At 39.8% G+C, this 25,972-nt stretch overlaps 1 protein-coding gene across 5 annotated transcripts in view; it reads left to right on the top strand.

The window, feature by feature from the left end:
- The window catches only part of CNTNAP5 (contactin associated protein family member 5), a 318,700-nt gene that overhangs the window by 226,585 nt on the left and 66,143 nt on the right, over positions 1–25,972 (top strand). For all 5 annotated transcript variants that reach the window (XR_013929928.1, XM_080398712.1, XM_080398711.1 and 2 more), the window contains one exon: positions 939–1,139. Coding sequence is in view for 4 of the 5 variants with exons in the window: in XM_080398712.1 (XP_080254838.1) it covers positions 939–1,139 (201 nt within the window). In the remaining variant the exon portion in view is untranslated. The remainder of the gene's footprint in view (positions 1–938; positions 1,140–25,972) is intronic.

Genomic DNA, 25,972 nt, shown 5'->3' with positions numbered 1-25,972 from the left:
GGGCTCACTTCTGTGAATCCTCATTAAAGAGTTTGCCTTTTACTCCAGGTCAGCTTGGCAGATTGGCCATTCAGGCTGTCCTTTTTATCTTGCCTGTTGCTATCTCACCAGAACCAGCTGGGAACAGCCTCCCTGCTAAGATAATTGCTTCTAATTGTGATATTCTCCTCGTCATGCCAACTCCAATGCTGGTCATGAGCTGAGTTGTTATGATGCAGGTTGTGCTTAAGCTCAGGTTCTGCTTTCTGTCACCTATGAAATCCCTTGCTCTGCCAGTAAATGCAATGAAGGAGATGAGAATGGGCTCCCCAGCGTGGAAAAGCAACAACATTCACAGGTACTAGAGATGCTGCATCTTATGTTGTTCTGCACCATCATCCAAACCAGACATCACTCAACTTATATGTAGAAAAATCTGAGAACTGAGTAAAATGAGTGATCTGACTTCCAACTGGTCAGTAAGAACATACTCTCAGTTTTAACTTTCTGGCAAGAGTTTGTGGTGAGTTTGTACAAGCTCATCAGCCACAGTTCTCCACTACCGTTTGTTGTTACAACAGTGTGGGCTGTGCTCTCCCATAGAGCTATGCTTGCAAAAAACCCATGAACCATATTATTATGTCTTTTCTCTCTGGGCCAAAGCCAGCTGAAATGTAAATCTTCTTTAGATACCTGGCAATAGAAGATGCCAAAGATCTCCCATGTTTCCCAGGAAGCTTGTAGTTTCTGTCTTGCTCAGCAGGCTCTGTAGTGTTTGCTAGAGGTGGTTCAGGGAGAAGCATCTCTGTGTTACACCGACTTGTAATAAGTCATCATCACAGACTGACCACTTCAGAGCCTGGGGTCCTGCTGATGCTCTCTCCCATGCGGTTTTCGTTCCCTGCTTGTTGCAAGTTTTTTGCTCTTAACTTCCTGTTCAATCCTTTTTCATTTAACAGAAGACAAGATCTGGACTGCAGTGCAGCACAACAACACAGGGCTAACCAGAGTCCAAGGAGCTGATCCGGAGAAGCCGTACACCATGTCCTTTAACTACAACAGCAGTGCAGAGCAGCTTGAAGCCATGATAAACAGTGCAGAGTACTGCGAACAGGAGGCAGCCTACCACTGCAAAAAGGCACGTCTCCTGAATACCCCAAGTAAGTGCCACGATCCCAAATCTTGTCTTGTTAACTCTTACTGATTATACAGCAGATACAGGCTGCCCTGTGACTGAGGAGAAAAAGACGCAAAATTAACAGTAGTAATACAGAATAGAGTGAAAAGCCTTTTACCCTCTTGGATACCACTGTGCAGTGCCTGTCCTCTAATATAAAATGTCTAGAGCTCTGTGGGGGAATATCTGTAAGTTCATGCATACAAAGGCTCTGAAAGCTTCTACTATGGAAAGTACTACTTAGAAACCACAAAAGCTGTATTTAGCTGATGCTAAATGGATATGTTTAACTGTATGTTAAAGATAGAAATCATCTAGATTTCTCCAGACCTATGGTGTTTCTGGAGAGAGGAGGGGTGTACCCTGAATATGATGTTTAAGGTGCTTGGTAGTACAGTTTCTGGGGCAAAACTAATTTTCCCCTCGTGATAGAAGGAAAAAGTGTTTTGCCCTGACTTAACGTAGCAGCAACAAGAAAGCAGACGGTCTGATCGATTTATATCTCTTTGAGGTACCAAATTTCCAGTGGCTACTCAGAGTAGCTGTCTTCCACTTGATTCTCTCTTGGCGTCAGGATTTTATGTTTGCTTATCCAGAGAGATTAATGACATTAACAGCAGCAGGCTTCTGGATCTCTTCAAGGTCTCATCTGGTTACTTGAAATGTCTGGATGGCCCTAGTGATTCTTTGATATTAACAACTCCTAAATTTGTCGGTAGGTTAGAAGAAATCTCGTGGAAAGCCTTAAGGGGAGCTTGCAATGGGAGTTCCTATTGTGTCAAAAATACATTGCCTAATGAGATGTATCAAAAACCTGCCTGGTTCCAGCAACATTACTGTAGCACTGAATATTTATGGATGCAGTAATCAAATGCCTTATAGTCAGTTGTTTTTTAAAACCTGTGAATTACGTCTTTTGTTATCATCAGAATTTACCAGCCAAAACCTGCTTGTATTGCTAATATTTTTTTAAAGAATGAAATGTTAGTATCAGCATCCAGGGTAGAGCACAAAGGGAAAACAAAACACAGGCATAAGTGCTCATAAAGAAGGGGAACTAATGTCTTAAAAATAATTCCAGTGTTTCTGGCTTCTGCACCCCACACCATACTTGACATGTTTTAAGGATATAATCACACAGCGATTATTTCCAAATTGTGTTTTTGAGGATGAAGGCCACAATGGTAGAGCAGGCCTGCATGTGTTTACACAATTCTGTGAGGTACTTGGTCACGCATATCCAGAGAAGTAGACTATGTGTACATTTTGAGATACCTGTTGTACATGGTGCCTTTATAAAGCATGGGATGCTTCTGAAGGTTCCAAACACACTTGTCCTTCAATAAAAAGAAATGAAAAAATAGTGATAATCTTGTGTATATTGGAAGTATATAAACTATCCGTCTTCAGGGTGAAAGCTATCTACCAACTGGAAGACTGGCTAATGCAATTCCTGACAGGCAGCTTCTCCATTTGTCCAGGACCAAAGTTGTGACTCTGACTGCTCAAGAGGGAGGACACAGGGGCAGTGTCCAGCAGCTCAGCTTGCTCCCTTGCAGCTGCTGCAGTGCCACTGTGGTCCTGACAGTTGACCACACAATAATTGCACAATTCATAACTCTTCAGTACAACTCCAGCTGTTAAATCGGGGGTGGGGGGGGCGGGAATTGACATCCAGTGCTCTGTGTGTGGCAGATAACATCAGTTTTTCCTCTTTTTTTCTTCCTTTTATATGATTTTTAATTACACTTTCAATTTCAATAGCCTAAGGCTGTAAGTTTGGCAAGATGTGGAATATCATTTGAGTTCTTGAAATGGCAAGATATGGGTAACAATTTGTTCTTAGCTGAATATTAAGTGTTTTTAAATTATAGAAGAACATCTTTTCCCCCAAAGCCTTAAATAACTCAATTGATATTCGTTTGAGGTGAAGTGCTGCTGTATTAGAGAAAAGCCTAGAGACCCAGTGGTGATGAACACTGTAGGTGTCTTGAAGAGCTCTAAGATCTGAAGAATTTACATTCCTAAACATGAAGATGAACCACAAGTGACAATAACCCTAGGGTGTTTTTCTGGACACACTGTGGAAGATTCTCACCTGTGGTGTTTATGTGCAGGAGCAACTGGATGGAGAATTGGGGCCAGAGCAACAGAACAAAAATTGGAACTTTTGCATTTTGTTTCTTGATTCGGCCTAGGCTTTTGGATGTCTGAAGCACAGTGTACTCTCTCTGTTGCCCGGGTGTCATAATGTGTAATTACGGTTAATGAGCCACACTGTGGATCTCCTTCAGAAGTCAGTATACAATGCACATGTATTGATGACAATGCCGCATTCATAGGCCAGCAGGAAACATTGCAACCTAATCCAGCTTGCTGCCTACCACCACTCCTTAATACTTCTGGACTGAGGCCAGTGGTGAATGCTTGATAGAACAGCATCTCCCAGAGATATACCTGATCTTGATAGAGCTATAAAAGTTCCCCTTCTGGCAAGGAATCTAATCCATTTCTGAGCTTCCTCTTGATCTGGGCTTTGTTGTTGGGGTTTTTTTTTGGTTTGTTTGCTTTTTGTTTTCACAAGGAGATGGAACCCATGATTAGGATATCTCAGCTGGTAGCACCAAAAGCCCAAACCCTTGTCTTCAGGATCTAAACACTCTCACATTTCACATAGAAGTAATAAAAAGATTTCTCTTTCCTTTCGCAGTCATAACGTTACTCTCCAGCAAAGATACATGTTACACAGCAATTTTGGCTTTCACAGCTTTGACGTGGAGAGAAAAAAACCAAAAAACATGTGCTTGGGCAAAGGGACAAGCATGGCACTCTGGGGGGATGCCTCAGAGAGAAATCAAGGGAGGCTTCTGGCTTGCATAAAATTGTTCCAGTTTATATCAAGGAATTTGTCTTTCCTCTCTTCCTACTACCTCTTGCCCTGAAGACACAGACACATCCCCAGCGGGTGTGATTCAGCATAGTTTCCCCATTGAGTTACTTGGATTTACATCTGCAACGTGTCAGACATGCAATCTGGCAGTTGGCAAAGGAGTTTACTCATCTCCACCTCCTGCTGTCTGGAACAGCCTTATCAGTTCTCACTGTCATTCTGCAGTTTAGCTGCAAGCATGTCTTTGAAAACTAAAATTAAATTGCTCTGAACTGCATTTTTTGTACATCTCTGCCATCAGATAGATTTTTAGGAGGTTTGTGAACATCAGCATAGATGTCTGCTCATCAAAGGAATACCTGGCTTTCTCATGATGCTAGCAAATGAAACTTGTAATTTATGACCAGTAATTGCAAGTCTCTTGTGACTTCTCCGTGCCTGTTGGAGAGACACACACATAACTGGAGCAAATCTGACAGTTGGCATTAATTAAGGCAGCCATCCACACTCTTAGCAAGATTGCAGACTTTACTGCTGTCTCATCTAGAAGCACAGACCAACACAAGCTAGCAGGGGAGGAGGAGGGTGGGTGGGAAGCCTGGGTTGCCTCTAAATATGCTGTCTGTATTTTGGGAATCTGAAAAGAAATTCAAGCCCCTGGGGCTCTGATTTCCTTTCTTTGTGGAGCATCTCAGGTAACACCTGGGAAAAGGGTAAGTGTACAAGGATAGGTGCATGTGTGCACATGTATGTTTAATTAAACTGTAAACATATGTGAAGGTATGTAAACACTTTATTACTGAACAAACTCTCAGCTCTGACTGAATTTGCTCTGTTTTCTAGAAGTGGTGGGTGGACTCAAAAACTTAACATTTGGGAAGCTGCCTCACATCCACCTTATCAAGGACTTAACACAGTGATGGCTGTATCAGTTGCAGGGTAGCTTGCTTTACGATACTTGCCTGACAGTCTGTCAAGTTCATAGTGCATTTGTGTAGGCAGGGACTGAGAAAAGATCAGTCCTACAGCAAAATCAAAGAAAAAGGAATGTCTTTAGGTGGTATTTTTTTCCTGACTTCCTTACTTTTCTCTTTCCAGTAGGGTTCCCATACCACATCATCTCAAGCACTGATTTCAAACACCCATTCTAAACTATGTGCCTCTTCCCTGAACTTTCTGCTTGTCCCTCTTAAGATCAGTCTAGTCCTAGTATTATATGACTTGCACCCAGGTTTCTACCTCCTCTTCTTCCCTCTGCCTCCCAGCTAGACCTGAATCTTGGTGCCGATCTGCACCACGTGCCACATCCAGATCTGTAACTCCTTATGTCAGACAGCTGTTTGCCCTCACTTGTGAACCACTGCATTTGCATTTTGTACCTCCGTTATTGGAGGAAAAGACATAGTGCCACCTCACAGCAGGGCTTTCTGTGTTTAAAATTTCTGTGTTTAGACTTCAGTTTAGACTTAATTCTGCTGCTGAGACAGGTCGGTAGCGTTTTATCTGTGCCCTGTGTGTTGGTAGAGCTCTTCATCTGTGCAGGGTGCCTCTAGTTCTGGATGAGACCTCCAGTGATGTCAGAGCACAAGATGCTAAGAAATGTCCTGCAGGGTCCTGTTTCCAGTGGCTGCTGGAGAAGATGCAGCTTAGAATGAGTACACAAGTCTGTATGTCTTCAGCACATCCCTCAGTATGTTCCCAACACCCACAGCTGCTCTATTAAGAGCATTAGAGTTTATGCCATTGCCAATCCCTTTTAGTATCCACTATGGATCTGGTGTTTATAAATTTATCTAATAACTTTTTGAACTTTATTATATTGCCTGCCTCGGCAGCCTCCTAGAAAAGGAAATTCCAGGAGTTCCCTGCTTGTTGCGTACAGAACTACTTTTTTTTTTAATATAATGTGTTTTAAATTAATGTTTTACTTAGTGCACCAAGTTCTGGTATTGCAGGATGCAGTGAATCACAGTTCTGCACTTATCCAGTGCGTTTATGGTCCTTTTAGCTGCCCTTCTTGGACCTTCACTAGCTCTAGTCTTTTTTTCACCAGAAGTGATCCACAGCGTTTGAGGCATGGCTTGCACCAAGATTTCATATAGTGGGGACCACTTTTTAGAGCAGTGTAAATCTTTATGGAGAAAAGAGTGTGAAATCTGGGTTCCGATGAAGTTTTTTACATAGATGTACCATGAGGTGATATAAAATGGCCCATAATAATTGGATCTTTGCTCACTATTATATCTTTCAAATATAATTTCCATTTTATCATTCCAGGTACTTTTAAATTGTTATTGCATTACCAGGAGACTATTTGTCATTGCACAAACTAACTTCAAATTGTTATTGCATTAGCAGGGGAGTATTTGTCATTGCACAAAATAACATGGAACAGGGCAATCCACTCTCAAAAAGTGGTTTATATTGAAGGGAGCGGTGGATAGGTGACAGGTCTAGATTGTATGTTGGAATTATTCTTAGGTAATTAGGATCCCTTTCTTGAGAATGATTGAATTGCCATCTGTGTTTCCACCACCGTACCTTGTCTCTCCCCTCCGAAGTGGCGATGCTGGCAGCTTCTCACAAGCACAGTTTTAGACTCATGCTGTGTTTAGAGACTTCTGAACAGAGTTCACCACAGTAACGCAACATGCCCCCTTATTTGTGGGCAGAGATTTAGAGGCCATTTTTACAGATGCTAGCGTGCAGCTGATTAGGATGCAGGGGGTCTAAACAGAATAAAAAAACCCTGCTGCATGGGAGAGGTAGCTTGGCATCTAGCATGCATGCAGCTGTGAGTAATGGAAATACCACTATCCCAATTTCTGAGCCTTTACTTCCCTTGCCATATACGATACCTCCTGACTGGCAGTGAGGTAAAGCGTGCTATAGCTGCCGAGGAAGGAACGGCAGCTGCTTGTGTTACTTCTCCTCTAGTCCCATTGTCTTTCTCCGAGATTGCAATATGGCCAAGAGGCCAAGTGATGGGAAAGACATGGGAAGAAATCCTTGCTCAGTCATACACTGAGTGGTTTTTAACCCAGTGGGAGGAAAGCATGCTCCCTCCTTGCTCCTTGTACCCCACTGCACGAGCAGACAGGCTTAATGCGACCTGGCATACTTCTGGAATGACACTAGAAGGGCATGAGTCTCCTGGGATTAATCCAGTGGATACTGGACCACCACTATCTATGCTTGCCTTACACACAATATATCAAGTGGGTATGAAAGCACTTCTCAAAGTGGGGACTTGATAGAGTAGTGAGGAAGAGGCTTGTACTGGTAACTCTTGATTGCTTCTGCAGAATATGTTCTTCATACTTCTACTGTCACTGGATATTTCTGGGTTGTTGTTTTTTTTGTTGTGGCAGGAGAAATTCTGGATATTTTTTTTTTAATTAAGTGACCTTTTGCAGTTTACCTAGACAACAAATTTGTTACTCCAAACTGTGTTTTATTGACATAGAAAGTATCTCTTCTGATATACTGGAAGCTTGCACCAAGGGTATTAATGAAGACACAGGACAGGTAAATGAAATGTAAACCTAGAGAACAGATTTTGAGCCTGGAATCTGGAAGTCATTGCATGAACTATTATTGGTGCTGCTGTAAGGAAGTCAGTGCTGTGAACTGATGCTGCAAGATGTTTACTTAACCTTTGTAATTCATTAGGTTGGGCCTTTTGTTCCCAAAGAACCTCTGGTTTGGAGTAAAGTTGATATATTTTGCTCGATCTGTGAAACCTATGGGATGGTATAAATGCTTATAGTTCAGTAATGGACTTTGAGTTCAGAGAATTCTGCAGTCCAAATAAAAGTTTGGAAATGGACAGTTTTAGGAGACATACATGTGTGTCAGAAACAAGCATGTCCTAATAATACTTCTGACTTGAGAGACCCAGTTGTATAAGCTATTTGTACATACAATGCAAAGAAAATTTGTACACAAAATTCAAAGAAAAAACCTACATTTTTTTCAGGCTATCTCAGCCAGCATTCCCTTAATCACAAGCAGTGATAGTCTGTCTTTTTTTTTTTTTTTTAATTTGCAGGACTCAGCATATTATTAACAGTAAATAAGTAATGGTGATTAGAAACAAACAGCTAATCTATGGCTTGTTATATTAATGCATCATTATCTATGACAGCAAACTGTCCACCATTCAAGAAGGAAAAAAGCACTGCTGCTGAGCAGAAGAGTGTGCATTCTCCCTCATTAGAGCCACAGCAGGGAGTGTGTTTTCATCACACTTCCATTTGTCTGCTTCATTCAGCTGTGCTACTTTGAGCATCTTGGGCTCCAGACTCAGACTGTCTTACTGACATTAAACTAATTTCTCTGTCAAATTTGGCCCAGTGCAGAGAGTGATGTTTTCTGATTCTGGAGAACAGAAGATGTAAGTCATAGCCGTGGAAGAGTTCACAGCTGACCTATTCTACCAAGAATCACATGAGTAGAGCAATAGTAGTTTATATTTCTATTCACATTATCTTTGAGGATAGCAAAGCATTTGGGGCTGTAATACCTGTTTTTTATATGTTTTGGGTTCATTTAACTCTTGCTTTAAAAAAAGTATGTGCAAAGCAAGAGGTTTGCTGAAAATCAGATGGGATGGAGCCAGTGAATGGGACAGAGCCCATATGCTTTGATTGTGCTTTAATTGGTCTGACCTGTCCAGGAAGACAGAGGTTTCAAGAGGCTATACACAAAATGAACAATGGCAGAATTTAATTATATAGTGTAATTATGAGAAAATAAAATATAAGCCTATGGATAAAAGAGTCAAGTTTTTATGCCATATAGGTTGGGCTAGACTCATATTCATTGCTTGTAAATCTCAAGTCCAGGAATCTAACCCCTGTTACAGTGTGAAGACAGCCTATGGGAAATTTATTTTCTATTTTTGACAGTGTGAAGGCAGAGATGGGAAAAGAAACAATGAGGGTCAGCTGAAGGGTGTATTTTCATATTACTTTGTGCTTAGTGTTCAAACAACAGAGTAAGAGCCTTCCCTAAAAATATTTATTTCAGTGTTTTGCTTATGTGAAGCATCTGATGTTAAGGGGAACATAAAAGTAGCTTTTCTAATTGTCTGCTACTCTCTTTTGTAAAAAAAAACAAAAAACCCAACCAACACCAAAGTATATGGGGTAAGAAAGCATGTTTGGAGAATACATTTCCAGGCCTTTGGGGAAAAAAGCTGTGTACTACTTACACTCCCAAGAAACATCTAACAACAATTGAGAATTATTTACCTCCCCCAAACCCAGATTGGTGTGGGGAGGATCAGATCTGGTTGAGAGTTGACAAGTAGCTAGAAAGATACGGTGATCTCAAAGAAAATTCTTTTAAAACTTTCTTTAGAGAAGCTTTTTTTCATATCTACTGGGCCAGAAAGATTGAGAACAAAAATGTAAAACCTTTTGAGCCTGAATTTGTTCCAAGCCTCTTTGGTAGGAGGAAGGCTCAGACTTTAATGGGGACTGGTTTAGCCAAGGGGTGTGCTCCTGCCTGGGATGTCCAGGACTCAAAGCCGCATCAAGAGCCTTCTTCCTTTGCTGTCAAGAGCTGAATTCAAAGGTCCCAGAAGAAAACTTTTTTTTTTTTTTTTTTTTAACATTTGCATTTAGAAAGCTTAACTAATTAATCCATGCAGTCCTCCTCTAAAGGTAGTTTTCTTACCTTGTTTAGCAGAAAAGAAAATTGAGGCATCAGGCTGTTACTGATGACAATTTTGCTGGAAACCAGTATGGGCCATTAGATCTATTTGAAAGTACCACCCTAAAACCAATGGCCAGTTTTGTGCAGCCACAAAAAAGAACCATAAGAACAGTGATTCCTCCAAGATAAACATCTCTGAAGTCTTGCACTCTAAGCGTGAGGTTTTTGTGGGTACCTTGTGCCTTGCCCCAGTGCTGCTAATGGAAGAATGAATATGTCATCCTTTAGAGGTACATTTGTTCTTTCTAGTAAACTGATTAACACAGTCACAGTGATTTAACAAGGAAGACGTGATTCTGTGATTTTTTATGAACCTACCAAATTGCAAGGGAGGTAATGGTATTTCAGGTGGGGTATAATGTTCTTTTTCTCAATTTTGTATTACTGAACCTAATTCAGGTCTGACAGGCTTTTATAGATGAGTCCAAGCCTAGGCTGGGATGTTTTAAAAAATTAGCAGAGATCTGAAAAGTGGTTTTGAAGAAAAAGTAACATCAATTAAGTTATATGTTTATTTTAACTAGTAACTTTTTCTTTTAGTTGCTGACTCAAATGGTCAGTACTGTCTATAAAATTATCTATTGATGTAGACAGATTGGTCTCTTTTGGGGAAAGAATGTGTTTGCATATTTATGTAGATATGTACAAATAGGTTAGGAAGAAAATAAGAGTGAAGGTTGACTGTACTTAACTGCTTGGGATGGATGGATCATTGTCAGGCCTGAAACAAGACAGGTTAGTGTTGGTTACTCTTCTCCCCATTGAGCTAAAGGCTTTCTGTACATTAGAATTTGTTCACCTCTCATTGTCACCATGATTTCAATCTCTCAGATCTTATCCAGATGAAACTATTTTGATGTTTGGCAGTTTAGAGGCTGTTCCTTAGAGAGGGATCTTCATGACTGAATGCTAACATAACAGCAGAGAGTGGGATTTTTAGGACAAGTTGTCTTCTCTTGAAGTAGTGTCTGCTTCAGCTCCCTTTAGCTTTTTCTCTGGCTATGAAAAGTCAGTTTGGTCCATTTGTTTTGCCATTTTAGTATATATTGGAGAAGGTCCTCCTGACCATAAGCATTTTTCAGGTTCTGTTTTCGAGTTTTGTTTCCCAGAGCCTCCAGGTTCAAAGCAGTGCCAGCTTTCTGGGTCACTTCTTTCCCAGTGCACGTTCATGTTCTGGATTCAGCCAGAGATTGTGTTGCATTTTGTTTACTGCCTCTGTGAGACATGCTAGGGCCACCAGTCAATCTGCAGAGCATTAGAAGTACCTACTTAATAGTGGCTGAATTTTATTGAGTGAATAATTATGTCCTATTACTGCTGAAGTAATCATCTTAGATACAACCAATGCCTCCAGAGGGAGGTGTGTTCTTTCCCAAATGCCACCCTGGACAATTCTTTTTACTTCTGTACAAAGCTCCAGAATCTCTCTGACCATATTGTACTACAGGTTGTCATGTTTTCAGAGGATGAAATTTATGTTCCATGAAATATGCCATAGCCAAAATTAATAGGTAAATCAACAAAGTGAAACAGGCCATTAGAACCCTTGTAATACTGTAGTTGTTTCCTTGTGGCACAAAAGCAGAAACTAATGGGTAAACATAATCGTATTATAGTGACAAAAGCTATCAATGCATAGTACACAACTGTGGTCACACAATGGAAGGCAGTCAACCATTATGAAATATGATTTAGCAGACAGGCCAGTTGCAGGTAATCTTGCTTAGAACAGTACTTTCCTTGGCTAGTTTGTTTTAGCTGACGGAAAATGATAAATGACAGCTATTTCTTTCCTATCCTACTGGAATTTTATTTCAATTTCACTTTGATAATTTTCACAATCCTTTTTTTATATTATTCTGGACCATAATACTAAGATGTTTATGTTTGCAGGAATGTTCCTGAGGCATGAACAAATTGTTCCTGAATATTCATGCAAATAGGAATTCAGCCAAAGGCCTTCAGAGTAAATGTTAACTCTAACACCTTGAAGTCTTTTCCATGCCCTTGTCTTTTTTCTGCTCTAAAACAGTGCTTTGCAATTTTAAGTGAACACTTGAACAGTATCTAATCAAGATAAACATTTCATAGGCTGAACTGTGTTTGTATAACATAATTAAAAAGCTTTGAATAGCTAACATCATCATAAAATTCTATTAATGGACAGCTTGAGAGAAGCTACAATATCAAGTGATTCAACTAAAAAAATACAAAGCTCAAAGATATGCAGGATCATTTCCATTGGATTTGGTACGTTTATACTGATTTAGGCAACTGAGATGGTGGATTAAGTCCTTAGTTACTGCATCTTTCATTAAATTCAAGTTTAGTGTAAAACAAACTCCAAAACACAAAAACATTGTAAAAATTCAGATACGTAGAGAAGCTAAGGAGCTCATCCATGGCTTGTTAATGCAGGATCTGCATTCAGAGCCTAAACACTTCAACACTGTTAGATTGAAAAAGCCACCACAGTGTTTCCATGCAGGTAAACCCGGCACATCAGAAGTAGAGGGAGGTGGAGAAGCATCTTGAACTCTGGTTGCTGGAGTGGTGCAAGTATAAATTAGAATACCATCTCTGGCCATTTTTCAGAGCCAGGAAAGAGATTGAGGCAGGAGCTCCTTCAGATTGCTGTGCCACTCAAGAATTCACCAGTGTAGGAGGACTTTGTCAGTGGCTGACTAAAATAGATTCAGAGCTGCTTTATTCTGAAAAAGTGGTTCAAAGTAGTTAGAGCACAGGTGAGACTTGGGTGCTCAACTGTTTACCTTTCTCTCTCAGAAATTTTCCCTCCGTGAATATGCAAAAACATATATATAATCAGTTAGTTTGGTCTTCACTGAGCAACATCTTTTGAGGCAGTATGTAGTGGGGAATTGAGTCCTAGTAATCTCTTACAGGGAGGGCTGAAATGGTTCAAAGCTATCCTGGGCAGCAGCCAGCACTGCTAATTGAATTCCTGGATGTCAGGCCAACCAAGGGTTTCTCTACACAGTAAAAGAAAACACTGTTAGAAGTACCTGAGCTAGTTTATATCATGGAATTCAATACATGTGTTTTAGCATACCTTTCAACAGCACATAAGTGTTACTGCTGAACAGTATGTGAATTTATATAGGTACCTGCTACCCGGTATATTAGCTGTACCGGAGTTTTGACCCGACACTGGTTTTTACTGAACAGACACATTTTATTGCTTTTACTCACAGAAAAAACAAGCACGACCAACTGAGGTTGCAAATACAGAGGTAAATCTTGAAACTTTAGTCCTTAAAATCCTGCTTCCATTTATCCAGGGAATGCTGTCTTACTGTTGTACCATGCTACTTAATGTGAGATATTGCTATGATAAGTGTAACCCATGACAAAACAGTGAAAACTTGAATGCACTAAATGCAGAATTAGGTGACTAGTTGAGTGATAATATATTGCCTAACCTAATGAAAAGACATTACCTTTAAATAATGGACCACATCATAGATTTAATTATCCCAAGGCAAGGTAGTAGGTGCTTAATGCAGACAAGGTCAATTACCTTATCCAGGAGAGCCTGTTTGAAGTGTATTATGAATAATTCACAGACATAGAAATTAGCTTTGAAAAAGTGTCCCAGCTATAATGTGCTGAAAGCATTCAATTTCTTTTTTAATGTATTTAAGATAACACCCAAAGGACAATTATGGCTGCTTAACTGTAAGACTACTTAAATGACAAGAAATGACAATTGTGTGGTCAAATTCACATTAATGTATTATACAGAGGGAAGCATCGTCATCATGGCATAATCGTATCAGGCCACAAGAAACTGATTTCAAACTTTATCTTGTTTTAAATGCTGAATGAAATTTGATCAAAGATTGATTCATTTAGTAACCTTTCTCAATAGAGAAGACACAGTTGTTCCTGTACTAGCTTTGTTTATTTTGTTTATTCAGGGCTTTCAGTTCTTGGGCTTTCTGGTGTGAAAACGAAGGTCCAGAGCGATTGACTGACTTGTATGATTTTGGAGAGGCTGACAAACCCAAAGGTGGAACCAGAATATTTAATTTTCCATCTTTAATCGGAAGACCAGTCTTCTGCTAGAAGTACTAAATTGTGCTGTTTCTAAGCCAGTATTGTTCCAGTCTAGGACTACTTAGTATTAGAGTTAAAATGATGACAGTAGCCATGGTAGCAGAATGCATAGTCACTAGACATATGGTGACCTTAGGTGTGAAACAGAAACACAATAAACCTCTAAGTCTGGGGAATAACATGCGCTCTCAGCATATTTTGATTCCACAGGCAAAACAATAACCTTAGCTTTCTCTCTTTGACTTTGCAATAAGTGGTAACGGCCAGGGTAGATCCCCTGGGGGCTGCAGTTTTCCAAGATGCCTAGCAAGACGAGGGCTAATTCATTAGGTACCTTAGTTTAAGTGTTGAAATGTAATAGTGACATTTCATGGCCTTTGAGTTTACCTGCTTTATTTGCTTGAAAGGGAGAGTTCAGCAGAATTTTAGAGGCTGCTATAGAATCGCGTATCTAATGAGGCGTACAGCCAGCCTAGTCCTGTTTCTGTTCACGTCAATGTCAAGAATCCCATTTAGTTCAGCAGGAGCAGGCCTGGGTTCCCTGGCACTTTCAAAAGATGATTTGAATAAAGGGGAATAAAAATTTGACACAATGTCCATTTATATAACAAGCTCTTAAAATATGTGATGAAGTAGGAAACCACCACAAAGAGACAGGAAAGAAAACTTCCGTTACAGCAACCATACTGAAAAACAGAAAGCATGGGAATTGATGTTTTTGGCGTTCTCCATCATCCATCTTTTTCTTTAAGGGTCGGTTCTCCAAAAAAAGCTTAAGAATTCCCTTTCCTCCCCCTTCACACACTTGTTGACCTCCACCCCGGTGGTTTCTGGGAGGACTTGATAAAGACTAATCTGAGCCTAAGAGACTTGCTAGTTGATGTACTTATTTGCATGCATGAATGTGAACAGATGTTTACATAGTAGTGTTAAGTAGACCAGCTGCTTGGGAGTCATTTATGTATTTCATTTAAAAGTAAAGCTGTATGGTTAAAACTTTTACTCACAATGTGGAATAGAAAAGAAACCCAAATTCAGACAAATACATTTTTTCCTGTACTAGGGGGTTGCTTCTTTTATGCATGTCTGTTTTCCATACCTCTGAATTTGCAGCATAATACAGCTACATCTACCTGACTCTCTGGACATCTGCACCTTACCTTGACCAGTTCCATGTGAGTGTAATGAAATACACAGCATAGTGTCAACATTACCAAATGTCATTTTTCGGAGGGTGAGTGGGGAAAAAAAGCAATGCTGAGATGAGAGAGGGGTGGAAAGTTGTCAGTTTTATTTACAAGAAGTTGCGTATTGCTGATTGTTTCTGCAGTCTGTTCTGTAATGAAGCATACATCAGGGTAATGTTTTCCTTTGCATTCGTTCTGCTCTTTAGATGTGAGGAAAAGCATAATCCTTAGGAGTGTATTACAGCCATAAATGTGTAACTTATATTTATTAATTCCTTAATGTAAATGTGAGTGGAAAAGCTTCCATTATGGAGGTGTACGTATGAATGGAGGCATATGTATGGAGAGAAGAGGTTGGAGAAATGGGCTCTCATATATTTTTAAAAGTAGTTTGCCCCTCACGGATTCCCATTTTGCCCAGTGTGGGACTGGCTCTAAAATGTGAGTCTTAGGTCTGATCTTGTCCATGACTTCATTTCCTCTGACCACTGGTCCCATGGGGCTCTGAGTCCTGAAAAGAAAGCGGGCAAATGATTAGACAGGACTCTTAACAATATATATATATATACACATATATACATATATATATACATATGTACACCTTCCCAAAATCCTATGCCAGTCTTAGACAGTCCTACCTGTCTCAGTTGTATTGCTTCCACCCCGAGCATCACTACATGAGGGGAGATGCCTATGTCCCTCCAAACCAGTAGCAGACAGGATTTGTCGGAGGCTGTACTGGTCTTGAGGAAGGTACATTCAATTTAGGAGCCTTACTATTGGAAGGAAAGATGGTGATGTATGTGATGATCTTGTGGGATTTTGATTCAAAGCCTTGATACAGTCCGCAAGAAAGGTTTGTTTTTCATCAGCTGTGATGAAAATCCTACAGTAGGAAGTTATGTTGTGTGTAAAGATCTCAATCCTTATTTTGTGAAGCTTGTAGGTTGACTGAATGGCTCCGATGGTGGTTCTTTCTTTAGTCATTAAATACAGAAGGCACATAGATGTAGCCATCTCATTTAAGTACTGCAAATTAGATTAGATGAGTGGAAGATCAATTACTCTGCACATAAGGACTGTAACCTTGTCGACTGTATTCCATGGGAAGAAAGAAAATTTTTAAAATGTATTTGATGTGCCTATTGCAGCCTATGTGATACTCACAAGTGATGTGGCAACTAGAGCTGTCTCAAGAGTCAAGAGCTGTGCTCTAGTACTGGCAAGAAATCAATGATTGAGGACAGGTCATCTTATGTTGGATTGGGATAAGATGCCCTGATCTTGCCCAGAGAGCAGGAGGTGCTGTCTCTGGAAAGTGTTGAGCTTTGTGGCTGACTTTTTGATACTGGGTGTATGCTAATACATTTCCTAGAGCTGCTGAAGTTCCCAGCCTCACTCTGCAATGTATGCATATGTGTGTGGGCATGTGGTGGGGGAAGGAGTCTGTGTCTCCACATGGTTCTGTTCAGCATCAGAAGATGGTGGCTTCTTGTGGTTGCATGGTCGTTGTTGGTCTGCAGCCTCTGCCCATTTGAGTATTCACTGCAGTGGCGAAGCTATAGCTGAGCTCTTTCTTCTGCTCCAGGAGCAAAAAACTGCCTCTTGAGCTGAATAATAATCCCTGTTAGTGACAGTAGAGCTATGGAGCATAGCTGAGCAGTTCATGTTCTATTCAGTACAGTCTGTGCACGAACGTATATACACAACCATGTATATATCCTTCTGTTTGCTACAGCTGTGTAGAGATACATACAGGAACCTGAGAGCAATTAAACAACAAAAACTAAATAGAAGGTCTGTTTGAAAGATGTAAACTCATTGCTAACAGAGTGAAGAAAAAAGAGCTGCAAATTGATTAAGCTGTTCCACAGAGAAGACAGATTGTTGTCATCCTGACCTTTAAAGCTGGTCAGGATATATCAATAGGAGCATCTTCTGAGTACAATATTCTATGAATTTTTTCATTTATATTCTCTTGTTTTTCTCCTTATATGCTGGCTTGGAGCCAGTTCATTTCATGGTCTTGCCTATACATGTGTTCTGCTACAGCTGCATTTTTCCAAAGTGCCCAATTTCACAGCACTCCAGCCTTCCTTAGGATGACAAATGATGCCCCTGCTGCTCAGACCAACAGAACTCTAATTACAGCCTGAGATGGGGACAGGTGAACCAACACCATGCTGCAGTTTGGCTGTATCCTTAAGTTGAGACTTGACTGCATTTGTTTATTGTAGTCGCATTTCCGATTCCACTACTTAAGGCGTTAACTGCTGACATTAATTGTAACATTGAGGAAAGCAGAATTGCTCAGCAGTTGAAAGCAGTGTCAAATCAGCAGTTATTTATTTACCATTGCTCTGTAATGTGTTGTAACACATTGGACTATAAAGAAGTTTAATGAGTTGCAGTAATGCTTGTAGCTTTCCAGAGATGCTGGGATGCAGTTTGATGAGTTGAGGGGTTCTTTTGATAAAGCACTTAAACCCAGACTTCATCCACTGCTGTGCTGGACATCCAGATGAATGCTGTTATGATCATAGTAAGTAAAGCTGAGTGTTATCTTTTGCCACCTAACATGTTTTGGGAACAAAAAATAAACAATCCAGGTCAACTGGCCATGTGAGACTTCAATTCAGTAGGAATGTGACAGAAGAGTAGGAGGAGAGGCTTAGAGTGTGGTTTTCACTCTTCTTGTCCAAGCTGCCTTGTTGGCTTATAATTAGTGTGAGACTCAGAACTGTGCCTGGATTAGTCTCTAAACTCTTTTCCGGGTGTTGGTTTCATTTTTTGGTTGTTTACAAATGTTGTCTTTCAGAGTACAGCAAATATATTGCATGCTCTGCACAGGGACTGTTTCAGCTGTTTAACATAAATTTAAATATGCTGCTTTTTTGCCTTTTAAAAAAAAAAAAAAAAAAAAAAATCTTTGGCTTTTTGTATAAAGCTGCATGGGGAATGATACTGGATTTCCCTCTTACCAAAGATGCTCATTTGCCCAATTAATTTTACAGGGAGCTTGAGATGCTCACATCTCATTTTCCAAAGGATTCTTTTCAAAACAGAAGTATCATCCCAGTAGTAACTGTGAGTGCTATTATCAGTTTTAAGAAAATCCACTCATTTATTTAATTAGGGATTGCAGCTTCAAAGTGATTGACTGTATGTTATTACCTCTTCTAATTTATGTTTTATTAAGACTGTTTTTCTGTTTTTATTCCAGTTCAGAAATTCAGCGTATTTGCTTATTTTATTTTTAAATTTCTTTAAGATTAATCTAAACCATGAAATTCAGTAGTTATTTTCAGATACTTACAGGAATCAGTTAATGGTTACACTTCAAAAAGGCACTTTGTGGAAATGACATTGTCCCAATGACTTACTGATCAGATTCAATCTGTGTAAATAGATGTTATTGTCTGTCAGCCATGCTGTATTAACCTGGGAGCTGAAAGACAAGGTGTGTTCTCGTTGCCTTGTGAATCAATATTGCTAATAAAGATTCTCTAGACCCAAATCTAGTTTTCACTATTTCTAGAAACTGCCATTGCAAGTACAGTGGGAACAAAACTAATCTGTCTTTTGTGGAGGGTTGTGAAATCAGAAGACAGTCCATTTTGGTCACTACTGACTGTATTGATGCAATGTGAGCAGGAAGGAAAAAAAGTAATAATAAGGATACTTTTTCTCATTATTAATGCTGGTAGTTAAAACTTCATATACAGGAAACAGTTCTGTTGAGTAAGGTAATTCCATTTTTACTCTGACACTTTTCAAACTAAAGGTCGGGGAGAAGAACTGTTATTAGTGTATGTAGTTTCTCCCAAAGGACCAAGCAAAGACTGCTTTCCACAGCATATTTTTCTGTAACTTATCCAGTCTGCTATTAAATGTCCCAAATGTCCCCATTGTATCTATTTTCTTTTTCTAGTTTTTCAAATTGTATTTTTCTGTGGGCATGATCCAGCAAACCTTTCATGGGTTCCTGCAAGAAATGGATTAAACCTTGTATTAATTCCAGTTGACTTCTGTCCATAAACATGTGCAGCCTGCTCTGAGTTATGCCCTGACTTCCAGACTACCATTAGGCTAGGCTGTAGAGCTGGCTTTTTGTGGAATCTGTCGATGGAAGGGCTCAGGCTGGTAAGCAGGTGAGGGTACGTGAGCCTGGGAGCAGTGCAGACCTAGGGGCTCCACCACTGCACCACACTGAGTGCATGAAGTGCAAGTGCTGCAGGTAGGGTCCCTCGGTTTCTCTTCATCTACGCCGTATCCCAAGATCCTGAGCTGTCATGATGGATCTTTCAGGAGTATATTGATCAAATATAGAATTACTTTTCCTTTTTTTGCACCCTTTAAAAATAGTTCCTTCAGGCCTTTATTTCAGTCCCTGCATACCTGCAGATGGTGCTTTTATCTGTCCCAGTGACAGCCACAGAGTTTTATTTAAGGAATTCTTACAACACAAATTTGTTTGAGAACAGTTTGGAGCAGAGGGCTAGACTAGACAGTCTCCAGAGGTCCCCTCCAGCCTCAACCATTCTGGCCTTCTGTGAAAAGCCTGTGCAGTGAGTGAAAATCAGCATGATTACCCTGATTTTGCTGGAGCCAGATGCTTTTATACCACTTGCTGGATATGGCCTTTTTTATCCCTGGTAAATAATAGTGAATGAATGAGCTTCAAAGTTTTTTTTTTCCTGGCACTCTTTCCTGGGACAGTTGCTCTTAATGTAGTTTTTACAGTTCTGTAATAGTTGTTGTTTCACTTTGACATTTCAGTGAATAAAAGTTGAATACTTAGTTTTCTTGCGGGGAAATGTTTGGTTTACAGTTTGATACACCATTCATAGTCTTCATAGTCTTCAACTATTTCCCTCTGTCCTCAGTGATGTTATTTCTCAGCTCTGAAATTACCTTCCTCTATGAAAAGTGAAATAGCATTTAAGAACAAAAACTTCTGCGATTAAACTACTCTTTTCACCTTATGGTAGTTTATAAAGTGCATTAGTTCAGCAGTCTACCCTGTAGGCCTTTCACATCTCTTATAAAACACTTTAAAAAGAAATTACTGAAGAAGAGCATATGATGTGTCTAAACTTACAAACTCACTCATCTCTCCCATGCTTTCCTCCAGTCCATGTGGTATTTGATGATCTAAAACAAGGCCACCTCGACCAGTGAGGCTGTAATGTAGTGTGGATAACACTTCAGCAGGCCGTGGGTGGATGGGGCTGTGGTACTAGCTGCGCGCAGGCTGGCTGCACATGTCGCTCTTGCTGTCCTTCTCAGTCCCCAGAGAGCCACTGAGGAGCGTTGCTCTGCTGCAGATGCAGAGAACCCCGGGACTTAATTATGTATGATCCTTCAGCATCCCATGGCATTTTCTCAAGAACTGGAATGACATGATCTGGTTTATCTTCTGTTTATGAATCCATTACTTCAACACTTGCTACTATTTACTCTCACAAACTATTTTTATATTTACACAGAAGAACTGATTAAGAACAAAAGTCCATTGTCATGTGCACTGTATTGGAGTGACCTTCCAGTGGAAATGGGGGAGATGGTACTGGTGAACACATAGGAGCTTCATGAGCAGTGTGGGTTCAACAAATGATGGCATCATCTTACTGCCATCACTCTTACTGGCTATACCTATGACACAGCAAAAAATGTCCAGACATCTGCTGAGCAGGACCTGCTCCTTTGGCCCAGGCAGGGTCATGCTGGAGACTACTGTGGCTTATCCATGATTATCATTCACTTGCAATTCAATCCAGGCCACTGATAAGTTTCTGGTCCCAGAACAGAGCAAGGATGTGGCAGAACACATGTCAATGCCATAGACCTAACTGCTAAGGCAATGCAGGGCTTGTTTAACTGAATTTACCTGGAGGAGTTAGGTTAAACAGAGAAAATGGGAAAGGTTGGAATGAGGGAAAGGAGTTGAACACAAGAGGGACATATTTGGAGTGAAGCTAGGCTGGAATGCGGGAGATAAAGGAAATAAGCTACCTTTTTTTGTTTCAACAGAGTAGGATACCCAGTCCATCTTCAGCAAAACTCCTGAGGATTCAAAGATGATATTTTCTCTGTTCAGTCATTCGTCCTTAAAAGCTGTAATCTTCTTTGCATTTTTGGGTTTTGGGTCGGTTTGTTGTTGTTGCTTTTTCTTTCTAACCTGCATGTCTTCAGCTGTTCCCATAGTTTCTGTTGTTGGCTGGAGTCCCACTTGCATCTTTCAGGAAACTTGTCACTTGGCCAGAAATTTATTGAGAAAACAACCCAGCCTGAGCTGGCAGAGGAGAATGCAAGTACTCATAATTTTTTCAGCCTTCTTTGGCCTTCAGCAAAGACATTCATGAGGCATAAAATTTTAGTTTGCATGTAGATTTAAATTTCCTCAGTGTATAGAAGTGTTTGGGTCTGAAATCCTTATGCCCATCCTCAAATCTGTCTCACAAAGGGTTGATGCTGCTTTTGCTGTTAGTGTGCAATAGCACAACTGTCATTGCAGCTCAGCAGTTCTGCTCATTACCCTCCTGTTAAACCTAGAAGAAGAGAAGTTCCATGTTTATTTCCCTCTTTCTGCCCATTCTCATTTGTGAGAATATCTTAACAACTTCGGGAAGACCAAAGCACACCATGATAACAGCTGCTTCAGTGGGAGGTGCAGTTTCTTTGCTTAAAAGGAAGAGATGCAGACAAATGCTGCTGCATGTTTTTGTCTTGTCTTTTTTTAAGCAATTACTTCAGCTAGAGACCCTGTACAAAAGCAGTGCACCTTGGCAGAAAGCTGAGTAATGAGAAAGAAAGTGTCAGCAAAGTACTGTCTGTCTTTACCCTTTTCCTAACCACACTTAACAAAATAATTTTGAAATGAGGGACAGACTTTGTGACTAAGTAACATTTTCCCAGGGAGTAGGTTCACTGGCATTAGCAGAAGTACTTCACTTTTGGCTAACAGCTCTGAATAAGGGTTACAGGATCTGACCAGAAATTGAAATCAATTTCAGTGCGAATCTTAATAACGCTGACCGGCACCATTGCTGCTCTGTACTACTGTCTTGCTGCAGCGTTTGACCAGCTTGATTTTCAACACAGTCATGTTTGTCATCTCAAAAAATAGGGCAGCGGTGTGTGGGCTACAGTTTTAAGAAAGAAAAAAAGACAACAAAACTGAGTTGCACGATTGCCGTAGGGAACGTATTGAGTAAAAGGCAGGAAGTGTTAGATGGTCGTTATAGCTGTACTGAAAAGAGAAGAGCCAGGCATAAAACAAGTGTGTCCGCATGGAAGCAGAGTAGTATGGTACAAAAACAACTGGATGACTTGGTGGCTCAGTCAATGAATAATGTTCAAAGGAACTGCGCCACTGGGGATTCTCATTTTTTCCCCTGGTCCATATTACATGTATTAATTTTTTTCCAAGGTTACCTGATCTTGAGCTAAAAGCTGGGGGTTTTTTTGTGAAGTGCAGAGAGCCTGCCACCTTGGAGGGTGGGTGTAACTTTCCTCTGGCTGGGGCAGAACCATGAGACCCTTGCTGGGGGCTGTAAACTGAAGAACAACTTTTTTTCACTGATAAATCTCAGCATCCACTTCAAAAAATGGGTAGCACAAACCGGTTAATGCAGCACAGCCTTAGTTCACCCTGCTTTGCTAGCGTATTCTCCCGGAGCTGTGAGCTGTCGTTTAAACCAATACTAATTCCACGTCATTGATACCGTAGACCTCTTCACTGAGCAAACAGACTCTAGCAATATATTAAATTTTTGTTATCCACTAAACATGGAATATTTCTCCAGTTTGTCCATAATTTTGTTCAGAACAATTGTAAACACTTTTTCTTTGATTTATCAAAAGTAGATTTTTTTTTCCTGTTGAAAAGGAGGGGTAAACGTTTGGTTTCACTTCAGTTTAATGTTTAAAATTCTTATTAAAATGGGTAGAAAAATGTTGTGATGGAAAAAAAAATCAAGCATGAGAAAACAAAACCTTGGGAAACTCTTAACAAAGAAATACTGAGTCACTTGTTCTCAGTCTCTTATGCCTTTCTCCACTTTTTCAAGAGCCTTTTAACAATGAGTTAGCTGAGATCATAATTTGTACTCTGAATTGGCCTCCAGAGTCATTCAGGTTGAAATTGCCTCGTATACATGTGTGTGTGTGTGTATGTACAGATACATGTATAAAAAAAAATCTGCCAGCTGCTTGTTTCACATAATGAGCAACGTATCAGGTGAGCCATCTGCAGGATTTGATATTGCTGATGTGGTGAGTGCAAACAGATATTTTACATTTTTGAGTGCAGTAGCAAAGAATTGGCTTCAATTGCTTTGTGCAATTCTACAATCAATATTTTCCCACTTTTCGCTATCTCTTGATATGTGAATCCTTTTAAGAGTAAACAGCATAGGTGTAAATTAATCTACATTTTCATCAGTAAGATGTATAGATGTAATATTTAAGAAATTCAGTTCTGCTTAACTCTGATTTTAGAGAAAACCTGAACATGAAGACTGCCAAGAGGATGCTGTTTCAATGCAATATGGTTTCAGAGTTTCAACAGACAGATACAAATAAATAGACTTGCTGTGGTGCTGGAAAAGACCTGTAATTGACCTGTTTCGGTACTTGGGCACCCCAAAAGCCTTACTAGTTTTATGGGTGTGTAATTACTGGGTTAGACTTTAGGTTTATACAGCACAGGAGTTTTAACAAGGGATCCAGTTGATCTTGTTATACTTCCATCATTAGATTTTTGTTTGTTACAATAACAAGAACTACCTAGGAAATTATGCAGGAAAATCTTGACAAATCTTTTAACTCTAATACTGTTAAAAATGCATGCCTTTGTTTTAACTCGTTGTATAAATGCCAAAGCCAGTGCTAAGATTTTCTGCCTATATAAAGGTAAACTGAGTCCACAGAAGTTGTCTGGCATTTATATACATAGTAATTTAGTCCTAAATGCTGTTGGGGTATGCGGCTTCTCCCCCTCCTCCAGCTTCTGAGTGCCTATACAAATAATCTTTGAAAAAAATATCTGCCCTTTAAAACATGAGCAAGCCTAAAACCTTTAAATATAACTTGTATTGCTAGCAATGTCAATGCCTTCTAATACAGAAAATGAGAGAGCTATCAGTACAAGGGAGATTTAAGAGGACAGACATTTTCTTGTAAGCAGGTAGAGGGACACTGAATAAATCTTCAGCCATTCTTGTCACTAGAAGAGCCAGATATGCACTGCAGGTGAATTTGATCTCAGTCTGCATCACGTCCTACGGATCGCTGGAAACAACCTCTCTGTGTCTGCTATTCTCTTCATAGTCCTCAGCCTCTGTGCTTGCGAACTGCGCGGTCTGTGCCAGCCTTGCTTCTGTTGAAACAGATTTCATACTGAGAGCTAACGATGAGCAGTTCAGTTGTGCCCATTGATAGAGCAGCTATTGGAGATCTGCTGGAGAACTGTCATCTGAAAGGAGCCTACTTTTCTGTGCTGGATGGGGAAAAACTGGCTTCTTGTCCATATTATATTGTATATACTAGGTTCTCCGAAGTCTTACTTGGCTACGCACGGTAGCTTTTGAAGAGACCAGTCAGACCAGAAAAGCCTAGCCTGTGGAGACAGTAGAGGGAAACATCATCAGCTGGAGATGAGACCCCTTATTTATTCCTTTCAAGACACTTGTGCCACCCTTCCTTTCTGCAGCCTGTGCCTGGTAGTGTGAACGAGTAGCAGTACTTGGTTTGATATAAAATACTCTCTGCCTGCTCGGTTCTTTTATTTGAGAACATATTAAATTATAGTGAAAAAAGTGATGTAAATATCACAGCTGTTTCTAGAGGCTTCCAGACAGCATCATCACAGAAAGGGTTATTATCCTCTGCAAAAAGTAAAAAGAATTTGCTTTTTGGGGGGATTTTATTATCAAAATTAAAACCTTCCAAAGGCTTCACAGTACAGGAGAAAATTACTTGAAAGAAACCAGTCTCTCTTCTTTTACTGGTGAATTCAGTCACTTGGGGCTTGTTTGCTTTGCTTGCTTTGGGATTTTTTTCACACATATTGTCCTTCGGAACCATAATATGAAGTTCAAAGACAACTTTAATATTATAGTGGTTTGGTTTTTTTTTTTTTTCCAGTTCTAAATAGACAAAACTGCATAGAAAATAATACTTTTATTTGTACGCTGTTTGACTAAATAATGTATTATTAGGTACAGTGTAAGCACAAACTGAAGAATTACTAGCACTTTTTATTAAATGGCATTTTTAGCTTAGAAATTTTAAAGAGCAGTTCTACTGACCTGTGTAAGCATTAGTTTATTGGGCCATGTTAATTCCTTGATTAACATAATTGACTCTGTGGCTTTGCCACAGAAAGTAAATTAATTTATTTTCAGGTGGTAGAGAATTGATAATGCTTTGAAAAAATGATAATACCATGATTACCAAAGTGAAGATAATGCAACAGATCTACAGGCTTAGAAGAAAGGATCTTAATCAATAGCTGTTGGCCAAACTTGGTCTCGGTGCAAGACACCCTCCCACTCTGCCAGTGTATGACAATGTAAACTTTCTGGAAAGAACTCAGGGATAGACTGATTGGCACTGGTAGTGAAATATTGAATTACTTCAGCATTACAGATATACGACATACAATATATGTTTCAGTAATTCCTAAACACTTTAGACATTGCTGAAGTACCTTAGATTTAAGAGCTTTGCTGAATAGCTCTGTGATTTCTCATGTGTTAAAAATTAAGCACGTGGAAAACAGTTGAAGAATCAGGGCATAATTTTCCTTAATACTACAATTGATTTCTAAGGGACTAGTTAGGGAGAAAAATTCGGTCATCTTGAGTAAAGGGTGGCAGAACTCTGCCTAATAAATAGAATTTTTGAAATGACACTCTTTTTTTATAGTCTGTTCCC

This window comes from Falco punctatus (genome assembly GCF_963210335.1).
Source record: "Falco punctatus genome assembly, chromosome: 8".
Lineage (NCBI taxonomy): Eukaryota > Metazoa > Chordata > Aves > Falconiformes > Falconidae > Falco > Falco punctatus.
The sequence above is the reverse complement of the archived record's forward strand: the minus strand, read 5'-3'. Positions and strand labels throughout refer to the sequence as shown.